The sequence below is a fragment of the Vombatus ursinus genome, unplaced genomic scaffold, assembly GCF_900497805.2.
Source record: "Vombatus ursinus unplaced genomic scaffold, bare-nosed wombat genome assembly UNPS02010822.1, whole genome shotgun sequence".
In the NCBI taxonomy this organism is placed as follows: Eukaryota; Metazoa; Chordata; class Mammalia; order Diprotodontia; family Vombatidae; genus Vombatus; species Vombatus ursinus.
The window spans coordinates 5242208-5262299 of NW_020950600.1; the positions used below are offsets into that span (position 1 = coordinate 5242208).

General features: G+C 47.4%; 1 protein-coding gene across 1 annotated transcript; it reads right to left on the bottom strand.

Annotated features, from left to right (window-relative positions):
- Window positions 1–51: 51 nt before the first annotated feature.
- Window positions 52–11214, bottom strand: TMEM52 (transmembrane protein 52). The gene is made up of 5 exons (XM_027855582.1): window positions 11072–11214; window positions 10785–10828; window positions 9872–9913; window positions 6194–6372; window positions 52–1569 (listed from the first exon to the last, which is right to left on the bottom strand). The coding sequence occupies exons 1-5, from the start codon at window positions 11153–11155 to the stop codon at window positions 1283–1285; spliced, it is 636 nt and encodes a 211-aa protein (XP_027711383.1). The 5' UTR covers window positions 11156–11214; the 3' UTR covers window positions 52–1282.
- Between the last annotated feature and the right edge of the window lie 8878 nt (window positions 11215–20092).

The window sequence follows — 20092 nt, forward strand, 5'->3', positions numbered from 1 at the left end:
CTTCCCCAGGCTAGGCCGAGGTCCACCACCACTTACTCTAGACTCAATCAGCACAGGAAAAAATCCTCAAAACTTTATTTTTTCCCCGAAGAAAAAAGTCACAGAAATCAAAGCAGACTAAAATGGAGCAGTTAATTCAACCAGGAGACATAAAGAGCTCCTTCCTCCCACTCCCCACCCTCAGGGACCTCCCTGCAGCCCCACCTCCACCTCTGTGCTGGACAGCATCAGGCCCAGACGACCAAGGAAGGGCCCAGAGGATGGCGGTCAGAATGGTGAAGGGTCCCGAGTCCATTCCACGTGAGGATGGCTATCAAAGAAAAAGGAGTCTTTTAGCCTGGAGAAGGGCACTCTGGCATGGGGAGGGGAGGCCATGGGAACTTCCCAAGTACCTGAATCTCTATCACATGGAAAGGTGATTACATTTGCCAATGTTTGGCCTACAGATCCATGGGGAGAAGTTACAAAAAGACAACATTTAGTCTTAATGCAAAGAAAATCTTCCTGTCACTTAATGGGTGATTTGCGGAGGGAATGAGTTCTCCCCATGCTCTCACTGAAGGCCAGATGACCATCTGTTGGGTCCATTGTAGGGGAAAGTCTTGTTTAGGCCTGGGTCAGAGTAAATGGTGTCTGAAGGTCCCTTCTGGCTCTGAAATCCCGTGAAGAGGGGATAGGACCCAGACTCCACATTCCCCCCACCCCATCACACACACATCTGGCCAGCCTGGGAGGGGGTGGAGGCTGCCCCTTTCCATTCTAGCCAGGGAAGTCTCTGCTGATGTCCAGAGAGTCCTCGAGCCCCTGGAGAGGGCTTGGGCCCTTCCCCTTGGGGCGATCTTCACCTTCCCAGTCTCTGCAGATTGACCATCACATGGCCAGTGGTTACAGCCACACGGTTCCTAGATGACTCTTACCGAGAGTGAGGATGCAGGCGGACAGGCCCTCCTCCCCCTCTTTGGCCTGGCTTGACCTGGCCAGAACTAACAGCTCCCAGGTGGGGGGCCCGAGTGCCCTCTTCCTTCCCAATGACGTCAGGTGAGTGGAGCCCAGGACATTTTGTTCCTCGCCCTGGGGAGGGAGGCTTGGGCTGGTCAGGGCCATCTGCTATTTTTACCGGCCTGCTCCATGGGTGTCACCAGATCCCCTTCTGAGTGAAGCTCGCCGAGCTGGCCCCAAGCCAGAGGTGGGGACATCAAGGACGGCATCCACCAACCCCCTATCTCGGCTGCTCCTCAAGGCTCCTGGGGCCGCTCTTTCCAAAGCCCCTCTTGCCCTCTGGCTATGGCTGGGGCTCTGCAAGGTCTGGGGAGGGAGTTGGGTTTGGCCCTGGCTCTTGCCTGGGCTGGACGTCGCCACAGGGCTCAGGCTGTTCTGGGCTCAAGCTGGCCTTCTGGGAGGGCGGAGCCCCTTCCAAGCCTGGCTTGGCCATCTTAATGGCTTCTTCATAGGATGGGGGCAGCTCCAAGGCATAGAGGCTGTAGGCCGGAGGGGACACCGTGCCTGGCTCCATCTCCCGAAACGCAAGTGGCAGGGGTGGGCCCAGGGGGTACTGCACAGAGCTGTAAGCTGGAGAAAAAAAAAGCAAAAGAAGTTAGAGACATCCTGGGGTGGGGGGTCAGGATGGGGCACAAACGAGACTCTGACAATGGTGTCTGAACAGACTTCAACCAGCATAACCTTCCCCAGCCCAGAGACCTCTGCCGGCCTGGCTCGAAGCTCACCTCACCCAGGAAATCTTCTTTGGGTTGTCCCATTTCACTCTGGCTACCCAATAGGAGAAAAGGCTAAGAACTTGGAGTCAGAGAATCTGGGCTCAAATCTTACTTTCAGTACTTCATTACCTGTGACCTCTCACCTCGGAGAAATCACTTAAACTCCTTGGGTCTCAAAGTTCCTCATCTGTAAAATGGGAATGTTGGACTAATGACCTCTAGCACCTCAAGATTTGCTTTAAGCCAGTCCTGCCGTCCTCTCGGGGTCAGGGATGAGGAACAGGGTTGGCAACCTGATACAGAAGCAAGAGTGATGATTTTAAATCCCGGGTCAGAATCTTGCTATCTGTTTGAACTTTAGGCAAGTCATTCCATGTCTCTGGGTAGTAGACCTTGTTTTCTTCTTCGGTGAAATGGGAAAAAGACTTGCAATTCTCTAATCTTCCATGGCTCTCTGCTGCCAGCCAAGTCAACATCTAACTAATCTAGAAACCTGAAATTCAAGGCCCTTCTCCCCTTCCTGTCCTGACATGGCAATGTTTCCAGACTTCTCATGTTACTTCATACCCTCCATCAACTCCACACTCCAGCCAAACTGTACAGGGCCAGACTCTCCCCGCCTTGAATAAGGCCTGTGATCTCCTGCCACCATGCCTTTGTCCACCAGCTGTTCTCTATGTCCAGAATGTTTCCTACCTTTTGTTGCCTGCTGAATTCCTACCCACCACTTAAAACCAGTAGAATACAAGATTCTCAAAGGCAAGCCCTTCTCATTTTGGGTCTTTGTATTCCCAGTACATAGTAGGGTGCCATGTACATAGTATGTGCTCCATAAATGTCTGTTTCTTTATTTAAACATTTATTATATACCCACTATGTCAACAAGGCAACAAGCCTTTATTGAACATAACTGTCAGTCACTGGGCTAAGTGCTAGGGATAAAAATAGAAGCCAAAAGAAAGACAGCCCCTGCCCTCAAGAAGTTTTCACTCTAATGTGACAAGACAACACATAAAAGTGCCAGTGATGTGGTGGGTAGAGAGCAGGCCTTGGAGCCAATCAGAGCCTTGTTCAAGCCCAGTCTCTGACACACACTGGTGGCATGACCCTGGACAAGTCACTGTGTTTTTCGGTGTCCCCCCAAAAGACTAAATATAGCTGAAGGCAGTTCCTCACCAGGAGTTCCTTACATTGAGGAAATTATAGGTCAAAGCAAAAAAGAAAAATTGAAAAATAGTTGGAGTAATTTGAAAGGTAGTGTGGTGCCGTGGGGAAAAAAGCACTGGCTTTGAAGTCCTGCTTGGCTACTTAATATCTGCGGGATTCAACTTCTCTGGGCAATGAGGGGATCCCTTCCAGTGCTAAAACACATTATGACTCTAATTTCAGGGCAGGGGTGGGGGAATCAGCATAGGCCATGTGCAAGGAAACTAGGTATTGTAAGAGGGAAGAAGAGCCCAATTCCAAGGACACCTCCACCATGAGGCCTTGCCTGATACCTGGCTCCTCAGAAACTGTAAGAACTTTCTCTTTTGACCCCCACTGAGCATTTCAGCCCCCCCCCCATTTGCACTTGCCACATCCCATTATAGCTGACTAGACCACAAGCTAGCTAGCCTTATCCCCCTCCTAGATTAGAATCCAAGGTCCATGGTGAGGGGCGGGGGCAATGAAGGGAGCCTTGACTAAATTTTCCATCTCTTCTATTGCCCAGCTCAGGGTTCCGAACACAGTGAAAGCTTAATAAATGTTTGTTCAGTCCTGAGACATTGGGCAAGTCACACAATCCCAGCTCAGACACTGAGGACCTTGGGTAAATCAGTTGCCTTTTCTCAGCCTCAGTTTCCTCAGTTGTCAAATGGGGGTTGGAAGTGGGCTAGATGAGCTCTGAGATCTCTTCCAGTGTTAAACCTATGACCATTTGACATAATCACACAGTTAGTAAGTGTCCGAGGTAGAATTTGAACTCAAGTCTTGCCAGCTTCGGGTCATATGCCTCAGCTGCCTCTAACCCATTATATAATCATAGGGTCATAAGATTAAAGCTAGAACAATCTCAAAGATTATTTAGGCACTTTACAGAAGAGAGTCTAAATCCCATAGTTTTCCCCTTCTGAGAAATAATAATAATAATAATAATTAATAATAGTAATAGTCAGCATGTAGACAGAGCCTCAAGATTTGCGAAGCAGGGGCAGCTAGGTGGCGCAGTGAATAGAGCACCGGCCATGAAGTCAGGACCTGAGTTCAAATATGGTCTCAGATACATAACACCCACTAGCTGTGTGACACTGGGCAAGTCACTTAACCCCATTGCCTAGCCAGAAAAAACCCAAACCACAAAAAAACAAAAAACAAAAAAACCAAACAAAAAAAAGATTTGTGAAGCACTTTCCAAAAATTATTTCATTTGATCCTCAACATCCCTAGGAGCTAGGTGCTATTATTCCCATTTGACAGATGAGGCAGCCGAGGCATACGGGGTAAAGTGACTTGCCCAGGGTCACAAACTAGTATGTGTCTGAGGCTGGATTTGAACTCAGGTCTTCCTGACTGCAGGTCCAGGGCTCTCTCTCAGATCACTTAGCTGCCTCTAAAGGAGAAGAATATTAGACTAGATGTAGTCTAAGATCTCATCCCTAAAAAGACAATGCGATATAGTAAATAACACATAATTAGAGTTGGGAGAGACCCTGGAGGTCAGCTAGGGGAATGGGGTCATATGAAGGGACTTTCCTAAGGTCACACAGGTAGTGAGGGGTAGTGTTAGGATTTGAACCCAGGTTCTCTGACTCCAAATAAAGCGCTCTTTCCATTAATAATGAACATTTAAAAGCAACTTAAGGTCTGCAAAGCACTTTATAAGTTTTAACTCACTTGGTCCTCACAGGTAGGTGCTATTATTAGCCCCATTTTACAGATGAGGAAACTGAGGCAAACAGAGGTGAAGTGACTTGACCAGGGTCACACAGCTAGGTCAGCCTGACTCCAGTCCCTGGCTCTATCTACTGAGCCACCTCGCTGACTTGGTGTCAGGAAGACCTGAATTTGAATCTCACTTCTAATACTTCCTAGCTTTGTAGTCACAGGCAATTCACTTAACCTCTTTGCCTCAGTTTCTTTGTCTGTAAAATGGGTATCTATCTGTACCTTCCTTGCAGGGTGGTTTTAAGGCTCAAATGAGGTTATATATGTAAAGTTTTGAAAACTTTAAAAACAACAGTTGCTTATTATTATTATTTATTCCCTTAGAGGACTACATAAGGCATCCTAGTTTCATGGTTAGAGGCTAGGCTTGGGGTCAGGAAGTCCTGTGACAGCAGACAGGTCACTTTTCAGTATCTCCAGGATTCTAAATTATATTCCGGAGGCTACCCTGTGTTGGTAAGGGGGAGTTTGCCTCTACAAATGTAACTCCAGTTCCTGTCCTTAGAGGACTGTCATAAGCTCCCCGGGGGTAGTGACTTTATATAGAATCTTCTCCCCAGCAACTGGCTTAGTACATTTGTTGTTGCTTAGTCATGTCCAACTCTTCGTAACCCCATTTGGGGTTTTCTTAGTGGTTCGCCCTTTCCTTCTCCAGCTCATTTTACAGATGAGGAAACTGAGGCAAACAGGTTTAAGTCACTAGTCCGGGGTCACACAGCTCATAAGTGTCTGAGGTGGGATTTGAACTCAGGCCTGGCACTCTAGGCATTATAGTGCCACCTAGCTGCCCTAGCTTAGCACATAGCAGGCTCTTCGTAAAAGTCTGTGGTACCTCTTTCATCAGCCAGGAGAGAGTTTTGGAAAATGAGAAAAATGGGCATTGTAATTCTCACTAATTATTATCCAGGAAGAACAATGGGGCTTGTTATCTCTTGATCTCTTTGACATTAAGGATTTAAGGCCAGAAAAGAACCAGAGAGAGAGCTGGCCACCCCCTCCCCCCAATGCTGGGAATCCAGATCTAGAGGCTCCCACTGGAGTGGAAAAAAAGAGGCTTCCCTTCTGGCACTGTAGGATTAAACGCTAGAAGGGCCTTGCAAATAACCTAATCCAACTCTCTCACTCTAGAGATAAGGAAACTGAGACCCAGAGAAATGGAAGCGATCAGGGTGACTAGTTAAGAGTCTGAGGTGGGATTTGAATTCAGGTCTTCTGGATCCAACTCCAGATTTCCATCTACATAGCCAAGCTGTCTCTCCGAACTTAAAGATTAAATGAAAGGAAGTCCAGCCTTGCTCACGGGAAGGAAGATCTGTGTCTCCAGCGGGGGACCAGGCTGGAAACAGAAACAGCTTCAAAAAATAGGGGACTCTTTGATCGGTGTGCAGGAGTGGGGAACCTGCGGCCTCGAGATCCTCTAAGTCCTCAAGTGCGGCCCTTCGACGGAATCCAAGTTTGGACGTTCGACCTTCATCCCATGACCCTGCGATCCCCCCCCCCCCCCAGTGCCTCTGGCCTTGCCCCTCCCGCCGGCATCCGCTGGCACTCACATGTGACCGTGCTGTGGATGGTGCTGTCATTGTCCACAGTGATGACCGTCAGGTCGTAGGGCCGCCTGGGGAGGGGGAACGTTGTCTGCGCGGGCAGCCGCTTCCTCTGGCAGCAGAACTTGATGCAGCTGGCCAGGATGCCGCAGAGAAGCAGCGTGAACACCGTCAACAGGATTAGCCTGTGAATTGGGGGGAGACAAGAGGGTGGGGCTGGGAAAGTGTCGGGACCAAGGGTAATGGTTCCTCGGCTTTAGCTAGATTGCTATTGCTATAGCTTCTCCAGCTCCCTGAATTTCTTCCAGCCTTACCAGAGGCATCAGAACGCAGCGGTGAAGGAGGAAACAATCGGGGACCGTGCTAAGCGCTTTACAGATATTGTCTCATTTCTTCCTCGCAATAACCCTGAGAGGTGGAGGCTGTTATTATCCCCGTTTAACAGATGAGGCAAACAGAGGTTAAATGACTTGCCCAGGGTCGAACAGCTAGTAAGTCTCTGAGGCTGGATTTGAACTCAAACCTTCCTAACTTCAAGCCCAGAGCTGAATCCACTGCCCCACCTAGCAGCCTGAGAGTAAGAGGATTAGCTCTGGGTTGCCAGATCTAACTCCCTAGGGCACCTTGAAAGGGTCTCACCCTCCAGGGCCTCGGTTTCCTCATCCGTCAAATGAGAGGGTGGCTTCTGAGGCTTCTTCTGGCTCTTATTTTGCCATCCTGCAGTTATTTCTTCAAACTTCAAGGACTGATCACACAAACAGCCCCTGAAGACGCAGAAGACCTGGGTGTGAATGTCTGGGCCCTTCCTTTTTTGATGGGGTCCAAAGGGAGTCCTGTTCCCTTTATCCGGTACCTAAAACGCCATGTTTTAATTTAGAGAACATTCAAATGATATTGCCTTCTCATACTTAGTGCACGGGGCTGCACAGTGTCTAACATTTAAAAAGGTCTTTAAGGTGTATGAAGCTCATTTTCATTAATTATCTCGTGATTCTCCCAGCCACTGGAAGGCACTTTCAGGTGGTGTCTTTGTCCCAGTAACTGAGATGATGACCAAACTGCCTGGAATCTGCTTATCCTTCATAGCCAAATGGGAAATAGTCTTACTCCTTTCAGTATCCTTCAAAGGCTCTCGTCATTGATAAGATTACACCCACACCCTGTTTCAGTTATTGCTGCTAGGACAAGTTTGGCTGGGCCCTTCTTCAAATCTAGCCTGGTATAGCTAAAGAGCTCAGACTGGGAGGTAGAAAGACCTGGGTCCAAACTCCCCCTTGGTTCCTCAGGCTCAGAGATTTAGAGCTGGAAGGACCCTTGGAGGTCATTGACCCCCTCATTTGAGGCTGAAAGGGGTTAGGTGATTACCCAGGGTCCCATCGTTAGTATTTGAGATGGGACTTGAATTTGGGTCTTCCCGATTCCAAGCATAGCACTCTATCCCCTTCGCCATTAAGTGACTTAAATGTTTCGTGAGACTTCATGTAGATAATGGGGATCGTATTTCTTGCTTTCTCAATGGGCAGAGGAGAGAGCGAAGAGAGGGAGAAAATTTGGAACTGAAGTTTAAAATTTAATTTTTAAAAATAGGTTAAATGGGGGCAGTTAGGTGGCACAGTGGATAGAGCATTGACCCTGGAGTCAGGAGGACCTGAGTTTAAATGTGGCCTCAGGCACATAACACTCACTAGCTGTGTGACCCCACTGGGCAAGTCACTTAACCCCCATTGCCTCCAAAATAATTAAAAAAAAAATCAGGTTAAGTGACTAGTTAAAGATCATACAGGAACTAACAGGGGCAGGATTTGAATACAGGTCATCTGGATGAGAAACTCTGTTAAGCCTCAGTTTCCCCACCTCTAAAACCAGAATAATACATAACTGACTTTGCAGGGGGTATCCTGAGGACAAAGTGCTCTATAAACATGAACTGCTGCCAAAGGGTCTTTGCCCTGGCTTGAAAGGAGTTGACTTTTCCTAGGAGGGATGGGGAGAGACAGCTGTCTCCAGGCTTCATTTATGACCTCAAGCCTTGCTCACAGGATCCCTTCAGGAACGAGACGTGCCCTGGAATCAATTGCGAAATTGACAGGCATGGCTGGGCACAGGCTGCCTGCCATGCCCTAAGGGAGATGCAGAGTTTGGTGACCTAGTGTCAGGGGGCAGATATAGAAAGGAGGTGAAAGGGAGAAGAAGGGCCAGGAGGAGCAGAGGACTTTAGAGTTTAGCAGTTATTTGGACACCGTTGACTGGTACCAGGGGAAGGAGATGCTCTGGGACACGATCCTCTTTACCTGTAGCTGGAGAAAGAAGAGACCACTCTGGAACAGAAAACTTGTCCCACTGTGTCCCTGCAGCTATTTCTTTTTTTAAAGAGACCTCCCTAGGGCTTTTTTCTCCCTGGGAATGAATGTGAGCAAACCCTCATGGGCCATGGAGGACTGTTCTGGGACATCTCTTCAGAGTTGCCAGCTAAGGTCCACTATTGGCAGGTTTGGGGGAGATGGCAATGGAGAGGTTAGCCTAGGAGAAGCCAGGCATCAGCTCTGTGCCCTGAATGCCTGACGATCCTGCCAGCGCTGGGCTCCCAGTGTCTCAGAGTATTTATGGAGACCTGGCCCCTTCTAATCTGATCTGGTGCTGGCTTCCTTGGGTGGGAGGAGCCCAACTCTAGCCTCCCCAGGAACCTCTTCCCCTCTCTCTCTCCACTTCTTAGCAAGGAATATAAAACCCCCAGGGCAGGGGTGGAGAGGAAATCAGAGAGGTTGGCTAGGTCTTCAGCAACATAGTTCAGTCTCTGAGCAATGCCACCCCTGCCTGACACTCGTTAAGGTAGAAATAACATTGAATTAAAAAGAAAAAAAAGTTAGAAGACATGGGTTCTAGTCCCAACTTAGCTGTCTCCAAAATCTGTGTGAACTTTCTCATCTGTAAAATGAGAAAGTTAGGGTCCATGATGTCTAAATGTAATGGAAAGGACCCTGAATTTAGTCAGAGGACCTGGGATTAAAATCTGGTTCTATTGTTTTCTAGGGTGTGTGACACTGGGTAAAAGAATTCCCTTCTTTGAGCCTCAGTTTTCACATCTGTAAAATGGGGCCAACCCCGCCTGCCCCACAGGATTGTTCAAGATGATGGATTCTAAACTTCTGTTGTTGTTGGTCTTCGTTCTCAAAGAGAACCATGACATCAGGAAGATCACGATGCTGTGACTTGCAAGTGAATTGAATTTTAAACTCATATTTGGTGCATACCCCAGCACCAGCTGGGTGCCTACCACTCACAAAACTGCTAGCTGCTAGCTTGAAGCATCTGGATGCGGATGAGTTATACACAACCTGGGGCTGGGATATAAGTCCCCAGATGAGGAGATAGGCATCTCTGTCTATCTTCAGCTAGCTAGCAGAGGCTTTCTTCTGGGTTCTCAGCTGATGCTTAGTAGATAGTTGCCTTGGGATGGGTTGAATCAACTCCCTGCCCCTTGGGGGCTGCATCAGGGTGAGGCCTCCCCATTTAGCTCTATTTCAGGAAGCTCAAAGTTTCCAGGTAGATCCCCTCTGTTGGGCTGGGCCAGGCCAGCAGAAGTGTCCCTCCCTGGGCAAACCAGTCCAACCGGCCAGGGGAGCTCGGGGCTTAGGCTGGTCCTTCTGCCTCTATGGAGGGCTCCTTGCCCAGCTCTGCACTTACCAGACATACCACAGGCTGGTCCAGCTGGCACTAGATGGGCACCTGGAAGGGCAGAGAGAAGGGGGATTCACCTGAAATTGGAATTAGAGTCCCAGCCTAGAGTGGGGAGAGAGGTTGGGAAGCCTTCTAGGACCCCACCCTAGGCCCTGGAAGGAGAAGCCAGGGCCCTTACGAGCTGGGGCAAGTCCCTTCAAAAGAGGAGAAGCTGGCTGGGCCGCTGGCTTGGGTTGGGTTTCCATACAACTGATGTATTCGGGAGGGGATTTCCAGGACCTTCTAGAGCGGCCTCTCATGCCCAGATAGGGCAGCCGCTTCCTTTCACTAGACCTCCTCCCTTTCACTTCGGTCACTCCTTGATTCCCTTGCACCCCCTCCCCCAGGGGCCCACATATCACAGCCTCTCCCAACAGGAGATCGTAGTCCAGTAACCCCCTCCCCTAAATAAACGGACATCCAGCCAAAGCCGTTTCCTCTTTCTCAGTCCAGAGGGAAGGCTTTAGTGGGGAAGGGGGGTGGGGCACTGAAGCCCTCTTGGTTTCAGTTCAGCGATGGGGTAGGGAGCTGTGTGTGTGTGTGTGTGTGTGCTTGTGTGTGCGTGCGTGTGTGTGTGTGTGTGTGTGTGTGTGTGTGTGTGAAAGCAGGGAAGGGACCTGGGAGGGGGCCACTGCTTTCAGACTGTTTATTTTTAGGTGCTCCTGTAGGGATAACAGCTGTGGAGTTTGGTGGACCTGCATGCTACCGTGGGGTGGGGTGAAGTGGGGGGCAATCCCGGAGGGCTTTTCCAACCCTGAGTCCAGAAAGGGGTGTGTGTGTGCTGAGAAGCGGAGCGGACAGCCCAGTCCAGTTCAGTGGATGGGGAGGGGGCGGTGTAGGGAGACGCTCCCCCTCCCGCCGGGCCGTCCTCCAGACTTACTGGTCAGCGAGGTCACAGCTGCCATCTGCTCTGTCCAGTGCCACCTGCAAGGGGGGGGGGAGAAGGGAGGAGGAGCTGAGGGGACAGTGGCGGCCTTCCTCATCAGTGGCCCCCGTCCCGCCTCCCAGATTGGAGGAGTAAGAGTTATAACAAAGACTCCGGAGCGACCTCCGGGGCTGGGGAAGAAGGGGGCGGGCAGTTACACGCATAGGAACCATCCCTCCCCCAGCTCCGCGTGTCTCCCCTGGAACAAAGAGGTGTACCCGAATCCCAGCTCGACCGCTCACCTGCAGCAGGAGGAAGAGCAGAGTGAGGACCCCGTGGCTGCAGTCGCCCCGCGCCCCAGTGGCAGTGATCGTGACCGTGGCCATGGCCCCCCACCACTCGAGGACCCGGCCGCCACAGCAATGGCCAGGAACCTCCGGCCGGGGATCCGGGACCGCCTTTATGGCCGCTCTGTCCCTACTCTCAGCTCCCCTCCCCTCCTAGAATGCCACGCCCACCCACCCTTAGGGCCCACCCCTCTGCCAATGCCCCGCCCAAATCCCCCGGACCCTCTGAGAGGCCACCGGACACCCCCAAACATCCTGCCCCTCTGCTGAAGCTCCGCCCACCATCGAGCCCGGCCCTCCCGGATTCACGCACGTGCCCATTCCTTCGGGTGGGACGGGGAGGGCTGAGTTGCTGAGGGCTAGGGTTTAAACGAGTCCCGCCCAGGCTTACCCAGGATTAGGTTTGCAGTCTGATCCTCAGTCAGACATTCCATTACCCTCCAACCTGGCCTTACAGTCGTGGCTTCATTTTCCATATGGGGAAACTGAGGTCCAGAGGAAGGAGCCTAGTTTTACCGCAAGGGGTTGAAGCTGGGTGAAAACAAAATGCCGAAATGGGGTTCAGGTGTCCTGGAAAGCCAGAAAGAGCTCTGAGGCTCCAGCTCCCTGGGACAATCATTTTCCACACTGGCGTTTGTAGCTCCTTGTATTCATACCCTAGCTGTTCGATTCAGAGCTCGAAGGGACGTCAGAGGTCCTTCCCACTTCCTTTACCGAGGAGGAAACTGATGACCAGAGGCGAAATGGCCTGCCCGGAAATCCCGAGACTGAGCTGGGATTTGAGCCTAAGAACTCAGACTGAGGGTTTTGACCCCCCAAATCCAGCAACTTTCCCGTTGTGCAGGAGTTTGAATCCTGCCTCCAATATATACCGTTCGTGTGGCTTTGGGTCTCTCTTGGTCTCTCTCGACCTCAGTTTCCCCACCTGTGGAATGAAGGGCTTTGGATTAACCTCCAAGGTCCTCTCCAGTTCTAACATCCTCGGCTTCTCCCAACCTCGTGACGACTCCAGGTTGTGAGGATCCCATTCTGAACCTGTCCCTCATTTGGTTTGGGAAAATTTCCTCAAAGATGGCTTCGTCCTCAGTGATCCAAGTGATTCAGCCCTTCTGACTTCATCACCTATCAATTGTCTCGGATAAATCCCGCCTGGGCTGTCCGCTCAGCCTCCTCGGGCAGCCAAACCGGGAACCTTTCTAACTCATAACTTTACTCATACTCTGTCATACGAGCTCAGTCTACCTAGTCCTGGAAGCACAGAACCCCAGAGCTGGCCTGTGGTGGACATCCCTAGGGCAGGTTCGAAGAGGAGGTGGAGTGAGCTTTACTTGAACGTTCTGAGTAATGGGGAGTGAATGGTCCCAAGACAGGCCAAGGGACAGCTCCGATACAAACAGGGATGTGATGGAAAGCTGATTGTTAAAGGTTCAGTGTGGCAAGTGCTACAAATCAGGACTTGATTTATTGTTTGTCTAGACTTAAGAAAATGATGGAGAAAATGTCATTGTGTAGGTTAAACTTTAAAGTGTGTTGGCCATACATGCCCCTCCATCCCTTCCCGAGATCTGATTGTTAAATATTTACCACCACACTCCTAGTTACACAGTTCTTTCTTACATATCTTGGAACTTCTATCTTCTGCTCCTCTGGGGCCAAACAGAATGAATTTTATTCTCTTTCCCATCACAGCCCTCCAAATCCTTGAAGGCAGTTATCATGTCCCCTCCTAATCTTCCCTTCTCCAGATTTCTTTGTTGTTTCAGTTGTGTCTGACTCTTCCTGACCGCATTTGGGTTTTTTTTTGGCAAAGGCATTGGACTGGTTTGCCAATTCCTTCTGCAGCTCATTTTAAAGATGGGGAAATGAGGCAAACAGGGTGAAATGACTTGCCCAGGGTCACACAGCTAGGAAGTGTTTGAGGTTGGACTTGAACTCAGGTCTCCCTGATTCCAGGCACCAACTAGCTTCTTATCTTCAGGCTAGAAGTCTCTGGTTCCCTCAACAAATCATTTTATGATTTAATTTCCAGTAGAGGTGGTGCTATGTGGTGGAGAAAGCATTAAATATGATGAGGGTTCTGTCTTTCCTTCTTTTTCTTGTTCAGTGAAGGGAAGCGGAAGGGACAGAAAATAAATATTAGCTGGGAAAAGTAATAAAAATAAATTTTAAAAATTAAAAAAGAGAACATTTCAGGCAGGGGTTATTATCTAGATACATACATATGTCAGTTGTTTTTGAAAATAAAATTATCTGCCTTGGTGATGCTGTCTCACACCCCCCACCCCAATAAAAAGAAAGAAAAACAAGTTTTGATTGTATTTGCAGTTAGAGGGTCTAACAGGCTCTCTTATGAGGTCCTTTCCTATTTTTGGGTCTCAGTTTCCTTCTCTGTGAAATGAGGATTTTTGGTTTAGGATGATCTATAAAGTTGCCACCATCTCTAAATCCAATTAAGCTCTCACAATCCCAGTTGTTCTTCTCTGAATACTTGTCAATCTCATTCCTACAAAGTGGTATCCAGAGCTGGGTGTGATACCTGTAGAGCCTAGATTTAGAGAGCTGGAAGTCTCCTTCAAGGCCATTCAATCTCATCCCTCTTGTCTTACAAAGGAGGGGCTGCAGCACAGAGAACACAAATGGACTTGCCCAGGGTCACCTAGCTAGTGAGTTCTGAGGTAGGTATTTGAACCCAGGCCTTCCTAACTCTGGTACCAGTTTCCTACCCATCATTCCATGTTCCCTTTCAATCCAGTTTTGTATGGTGGTAATGTGATGTTCAGAGGCTACTGTCCCAGGTGTGGATGTAATACTTCTATATGTGTGGTGCTCCAGTCTATGGTGCCCAGGTCTGGGTTCTATACTCCAGATAGAGTTGATGGTGCCCAGGACTGGATTCTATCTCCAGAAAAAGTCGATGGTGCCCACATCTGGGTTCTATGCTCCAGATAGAGTCTACAGTGTCCAGGTTGGGTTCGGTGCTCTAGATAAAGTCTACAGTATTCAAGTTGGGTTCTGTGCTCCAGATAGAGTCAATAGTGCCCAGGTCTGGGTTCTGTGCTCCAGACAGAATCTGAGCAAATCTAGCTTTAAAAGAGTCAGAATGAAAATGAACACATTATGAAATGAACACTAGGTGCTTCATGGTCTTTATCTGTGAGACCCCCTGTCCTCTCTGCTCTTATACCACTGACAAAGGAGCCTTCATGGGTCTGGCTAAGGGGTCTGGAGCCTGGTGGGAAGTGGGGGAGGGGAGAGGCTTCCCTGATGGAACTGGGAAGGCAGCTTGCTATTGGCTGGCCAAAGTTTGGCCGTGTTCCTGGTGGCCTTTAAAAAGCTAAGCTCAAAAGGATTGGAAATTGAGGGGATGCCCATCAATTAGGGAATGGCTGAACAAATTATGGTATATATATGTAATAGAATACTATTCTGCTATAAGAAATGATGAGCAGGTGGATTTCAGAAAAACCTGGAAAGACTTGCATGAACTGATGCTAAATGAAGTGAGCAGAACCAGGAGAACATTGTACACACAATAACAGCAACATTGTTCAATGCCTGACTTTGTTAAGACTTAGCTCTTCTCAAGCAATGCAATAATCCAAGATAATTACAAGACTCATGATGGAAAATGCTATTCACATTCAGAAAAAGAACTACGGAGTCTGAATGGAGATTGAAGCATATTTGTTTCTCTCTCTCTCTGTCTCCTTCTCTCTTTTCTCATGGTTTTCCCTTTTTGTTCTGATTCTTCTTTCATAACATGACTAATATGGAAATATGTTTAATATGATTATACACGTGTAGTCTATATCAGACTATTTGCCATCTTGAGGAGAGGGGTAGAGGGGGAGGGGAAAAATTTAGGACTCAAAATCTTATAAAAGTGAATGTTGAAAACTAAAAACAAATTAATTAATTAAAAAATAAAAAGCTAAGCTCAGAGACATTAGAGGCAATTAGCAGCCCTGGAGAGTGTGAGACCCTCTGTACCTTACCCAAAGGCTGTGGGTGAGGAGAAGAATCCTGTTTTCCCAACCCCTATTGGCCATACAGGATTATATAAATAACAGCTTAGTATTATTATGAAAATAGTTTTGCTATCAGGGGTCCTTTGAAAGGGTCTCAGGGACCCCTAAGGGTCCTTGGATTATACTTTGATGAACTTTAAGGTAATAATCACAATAATAATAGCTAGCATTTGTATAGTACTATAAAGTTTGCAAAACACTTTACACGTATTAACTCATTTGATGATCCTCACAACAATCCGGGGAAGTAACTGTTAATACCCCCATTTTACAGATGAGGAAACTGAGGCAAACAGAGATGAAGTGACTTGCCCAGGGTCCACGTAGCTAAGTGTCTGAGATAGGATTTGAACTCAGGTCACTCCAAGTCTGGCTCTTACCCCTTGCAACAACTAGCCGCTGAATAGCCTACTAGCCCATGTGTTTGCGTAGGGCTTACTCTGTGGTAACAATTAGTCAATCAAGCCAAAGTCTATTTCTGAAAGCCTACTGTGTATTCTGCATTGACCGGGCCATACTGTGGTTGAGCTCAGAGGAGAAAGCCCAGATTGGGCCCCAGACCCTCTGACTCCAGTCCAGAGTGCTTCCTTGTGTATCCAAACCATTCTATACTCAAGCATACATCTAATTTATGGTAGTTTCCCCCCCATATATTGGACCCACATGCCTAAAATTTCTACCATCTTTTTAGCTGATCTCCTGAGAGCTACCAAGAGGGCAGGCTAATGTCATGGTTAGGCTTGGTCAAAGCTTGAAAGCAGATCAGACTGAGTTTTAGCTGCAGACACTGTACCAGCCTGGAGGCAGTTTCGTTATGGTCTCTTTCATGCCTCCCCCATTAGTGGTTCTCTCTCACCCCCCACCCCCATATGGATGTATTTGAAGGTTCTACTTGGAGTTTCTAATTAAGGAACCTGGGATGATCAGAACCCAGTGCTTAGCACATTGGTGGCACATGGTAAATGCTTGTTGGCCAATCGATAGATCAGGAAAGATTTGAGAGAACATGCCAACGGTCTTCAGGTACTTAAAAGGGCAGTCCAGCTTTAGAGGAATCAGCCTTGCTCTGCTTGACCCCAGAAGGCAGAACCGGTTGGTGCCTGTAGCCTGCAGAAAGTTAGACTAAGGTTGTGGGTCAGGAAAAAGACTCCTTAACAGTTAGAAAAGAGGAATGTGCTGCTTCAGAAGGTAAGGGATTCTCCCTCACTGCAGATCTTCCCTTCCTCAACCCTCTGGTGGTAAATGACCCCTACTCGAATCTCCTGGGGCAATTTGGGGGGGCACCTCTCCAATCATATAGCATTAGCATTATTGTTTAATGACAACATCACATCCATCTGTGCTGTCTGTTATCCCCCTACTGGAGTGACTGCGAGTTCCTGGAGGGCAGAGGTAAGCAAAATCATAATGGAAAGAACTACACAGTGAGCAGCTGGTGCTGCCCAATCATGTCCAACTCTCCATGACCACATTTGGGGTTTTCTTGGCAAAGATACTGGAGTGATTTGCCATTTCCTTCTCCTGCTCATTTTACAGATGAGAAAACTGACACCAACAGGGTAAAGTGACTTGTTCAGAGTCACCCAGCTAGTAAGTGTCTGAGGCTGGATTTGAATTCAGGTTTCCTGATTCCAGGCCCAGTATTTTATCCACTGTGCCACCTAGCTGCCCCCAGAGTCAAGCTAACCCAAGTTCAAATCCCACCTTTGGTCCCACTGCCTGTGAGACCTTGGACAAGTCATTTTTTTTGTTTTGTCTAGGCAATAGGGTTAAGTGACTTGCCCAGGGTCACACAGCCAATGAGTGTTTTGTGTCTGAGGCGGAATTTGAACTCAGATCTTTCTGACTCCAGTGCTCTATCTACTGTGCCACTTAGCTATCCCCAGAACAAGTTATTTAAGACCATTGCCGGGTCTTCAAATTCCTCATTTGTAAAAGGAAGTGTTGGTCCAGAAGGCCTTCCAGCTGTGGGTCTAGAATCTTATCATCTTCCATTGGCTAGCCCAGGACTCTTCACTTAGTGGTCATTTAACCAGTGTTGAATGAGAAGATAGAACACCAAGCCTGGGGTCAGCAAAACCTGAGTTCAAATCTGGTCTCAGACACTTACTAGATGTATGACCTTGGGCAGGCCACTTCACCCTGTTTGCCTCAGTTTCCTCATCAGTAAAATAAGCTTGAGAAGGGAATGGTAAACCAGTCCAGTATCTTTGTCAAAAAAACCCCAAATGGGGTCACGGAGAGTCAGACACGGCTGAAATGCCTCAACAAGAACAATTGAATCAAGGAGAAGCAAGGTCTAAATATAATCTAAGCTAATTTTTTTCCCAATTTCATCATCCTGCCCCCAGCCCAATATCCATCTGCAGTGCCTGCCCAACATATGAGCTTAACAGACAGTCGTTCTCATCCAAACTCCTTGATGAGGTAGAGAGAGAGTTGGATTTGGATCCAGAGGCAGACAGACAGGCAGCAGGCATTCATTAAGTGCTTACTGAGTATCAGACATTGTGCTAAGTGCTTCAGATATAAATACAAGCAAAAACAAAGTCCCTACCCTCCAGAAGCTTAATTCTAGTGGAGAAGACAACAAAAAACAGGGAAGCTAACAAAGCGGGAAGGGTACTGGGAGGGAAGCTGCCTTTGTCAGGACAAAGGATGGTCAGCCTAGGTCCTTTCCTGAAATGGAGGCACTGGGAGAAGGGGGCCAGAGGAGGGGGCGAAATGTTTCAAAGTGAGAAGGCCCCAGGATCGTTCCAGTTCCAGAGCAAAGAAGCAGCTCAAATCCTGGCCCTCCCACTTGCTACCTAGATGACTTTGGGAGACACTAAAATTCTCCGGGCCTTAGGATACTCCATAAATTGAGAAGGGTTAGATCGCATAGTGTCTGAGGTCCTTTCCAACTCAGTGAACTCTATGATCTCAGTGGACTGGCTGCCCAGCTGTGTTTCCAAGTTCAGACAATAGGTACTTTTTTTTTTTTAACATGTGAAATAACAGAAAACGTATGTCCGTATTAGCCACGTTACAAAAGAAAATATAGACAAAAAAAGAACCAAGAAAAATAGAGAAAGTAAGAAAAAAAAGTCTGCTTCAACCAGCCCTCAGAGTTCATCAGTTCTCTGTTTGGAATTGTCTTGGATCATTGTGTCGATCAGAGTAACTAAGGCTTTTACAGTTGATCTTCCATACAAAATTGCTGTTACTGTGTACAATGTTCTCCTGGTTTTACACACTTTACATTGATTCAGTTCATGTAACTCTTTCCAGGTTTTTTCAAAACCACCCTGCTTTTCTTTTCTCGTAGCACGGTAACAGTCCATCACAATCATAGGCCATTACTTGTTCAGCCATCCCCCAATTGATGGGCATCCCCTCAATTTCCAATTCTTTGCCACTACAAAAAGAGCTGCTGGAAGTATTTTTGCACATAAAGGTCCTTTTCTCTTTTCTTTGATCTCTTTGGGATACAGACCTAGAAGTGATGTTGTTGGGTCAAAAGATGTGTACAGTTTGGTAGCCCTTTAGGGCTGAGGTTGAGTCCTGAAATTGTTCTCCAGAATGATTGGATCAGTTTGAATGAGTATTGGTGTCGGTATTAGATGTATCAGTATTAAATGAGTATCAGTATTGGATGAGTATTACTGTCTCAATTTATCTACATCCCTTCTAGCATGACAATAAGCATTCTTGACCCATTTAGTTTTTCCTGTGTGACTTGTCAGGCTAATCTCTTCTGAATGGTTGTTCACGTCCAGGGGTACAGTGTTAGCTGAGCACAGTTTGGAGTCAGGGGATCTGGGTTCAAATGTCCTTTCCCCTCTCTGGGCCTCAGTTTCCTCCTCTGCAAAATGAGGTGATTGGAGCAGAGGGCCTTTGAGATCCCTTTTAACAACAACAGCAACAACAACAACAAGAGATATATGAGCCAAAGAGGACCACCTCCTCTCAGGGGTATGTTGGCAAATGTTTAACAACCAGCTCAATAGAAGAAAAACGTACACAGGATATACTTTCAAGTTTAATCAGCATTTTTAACATTTCCTCCATCACTTTCTTAAGTCTAGACAAGAAAAATACCACAATAAATCAAGGCCTGATTGGTAGTATTTACTGACTTCCAAGGTCCAAATGCTCCCACTGAAAATTTAACAGTCATCTCTTGTGGGCTCAGAATCTGATTCCAGAATACCCCAGCCTACTTCCCCCTTCCCCTGCAGAGGTGCTCTCCATTGGTATACACACATGTGTAAATGTGCTTTGCATCAAACTGTTAATCAGAGGACAGGGAAACTGAAGTTTCTCCACTTACATTTATCAAGGTATCTTACATGATCTTAATGTAAGCACAGGAGAAATCTAGTTAGGAGGGGGGGACCTTTAAGATGGAAATTCTGCTTTCCAAAGTCAATCCCTACTTTATCCATAACGAATAATTAACAAGGATCCTCTCCCCAATATAGCTTAAAACATTCTAACAAACAAACAAATGCCCCAAACTAAATCTTTCCATTATTCTTAGTTTGCCTTCCCTGTCTCTGCTCATTCTGAGTTTAGGCATCAATGACACTTTTCTCACAGGACCTTCCCATTCCTTCATAATCCTCCTTTGTTACCTGACTTTGCTTCCATCTTTCATTTATTACAATTCATTCCATTAATTACATTTAAAAAAAATCTAAGTTGGTTAATGAATTCCTGAGCATTCATACAGATCTCTTTGCACAACCCCCATTTTTCCTTTCCAAAAGAATTGTTTCTCTATTTTCAGAGAGAGAGTTTGTGCTTCTGCTGACTTTCTCTGAAGAATTGAACCCAAGGGGTTCTGTCATTTCTGTGATAGATAGACTGACAGACAGACAGACAGACAGACAAACAGACAGACAGACAGACAGATAGATAGATAGATAGATAGATAGATAGATAGATAGATAGATAGATAGATAGA

Bases quoted from the DNA above. Each gene is read 5' to 3' on its own strand.
- TMEM52 (XM_027855582.1), bottom strand. From the start codon at position 11,155: ATGGCCACGGTCACGATCACTGCCACTGGGGCGCGGGGCGACTGCAGC. The intron at 10,829-11,071 runs GTGAGCGGTCGA...CCCCCCTTGCAG, and splicing joins TGCTCTTCCTCCTGCTGCAG to GTGGCACTGGACAGAGCAGA. The intron at 6,373-9,871 runs GTAAGTGCAGAG...CCCAATTCACAG, and splicing joins ACCAGCCTGTGGTATGTCTG to GCTAATCCTGTTGACGGTGT.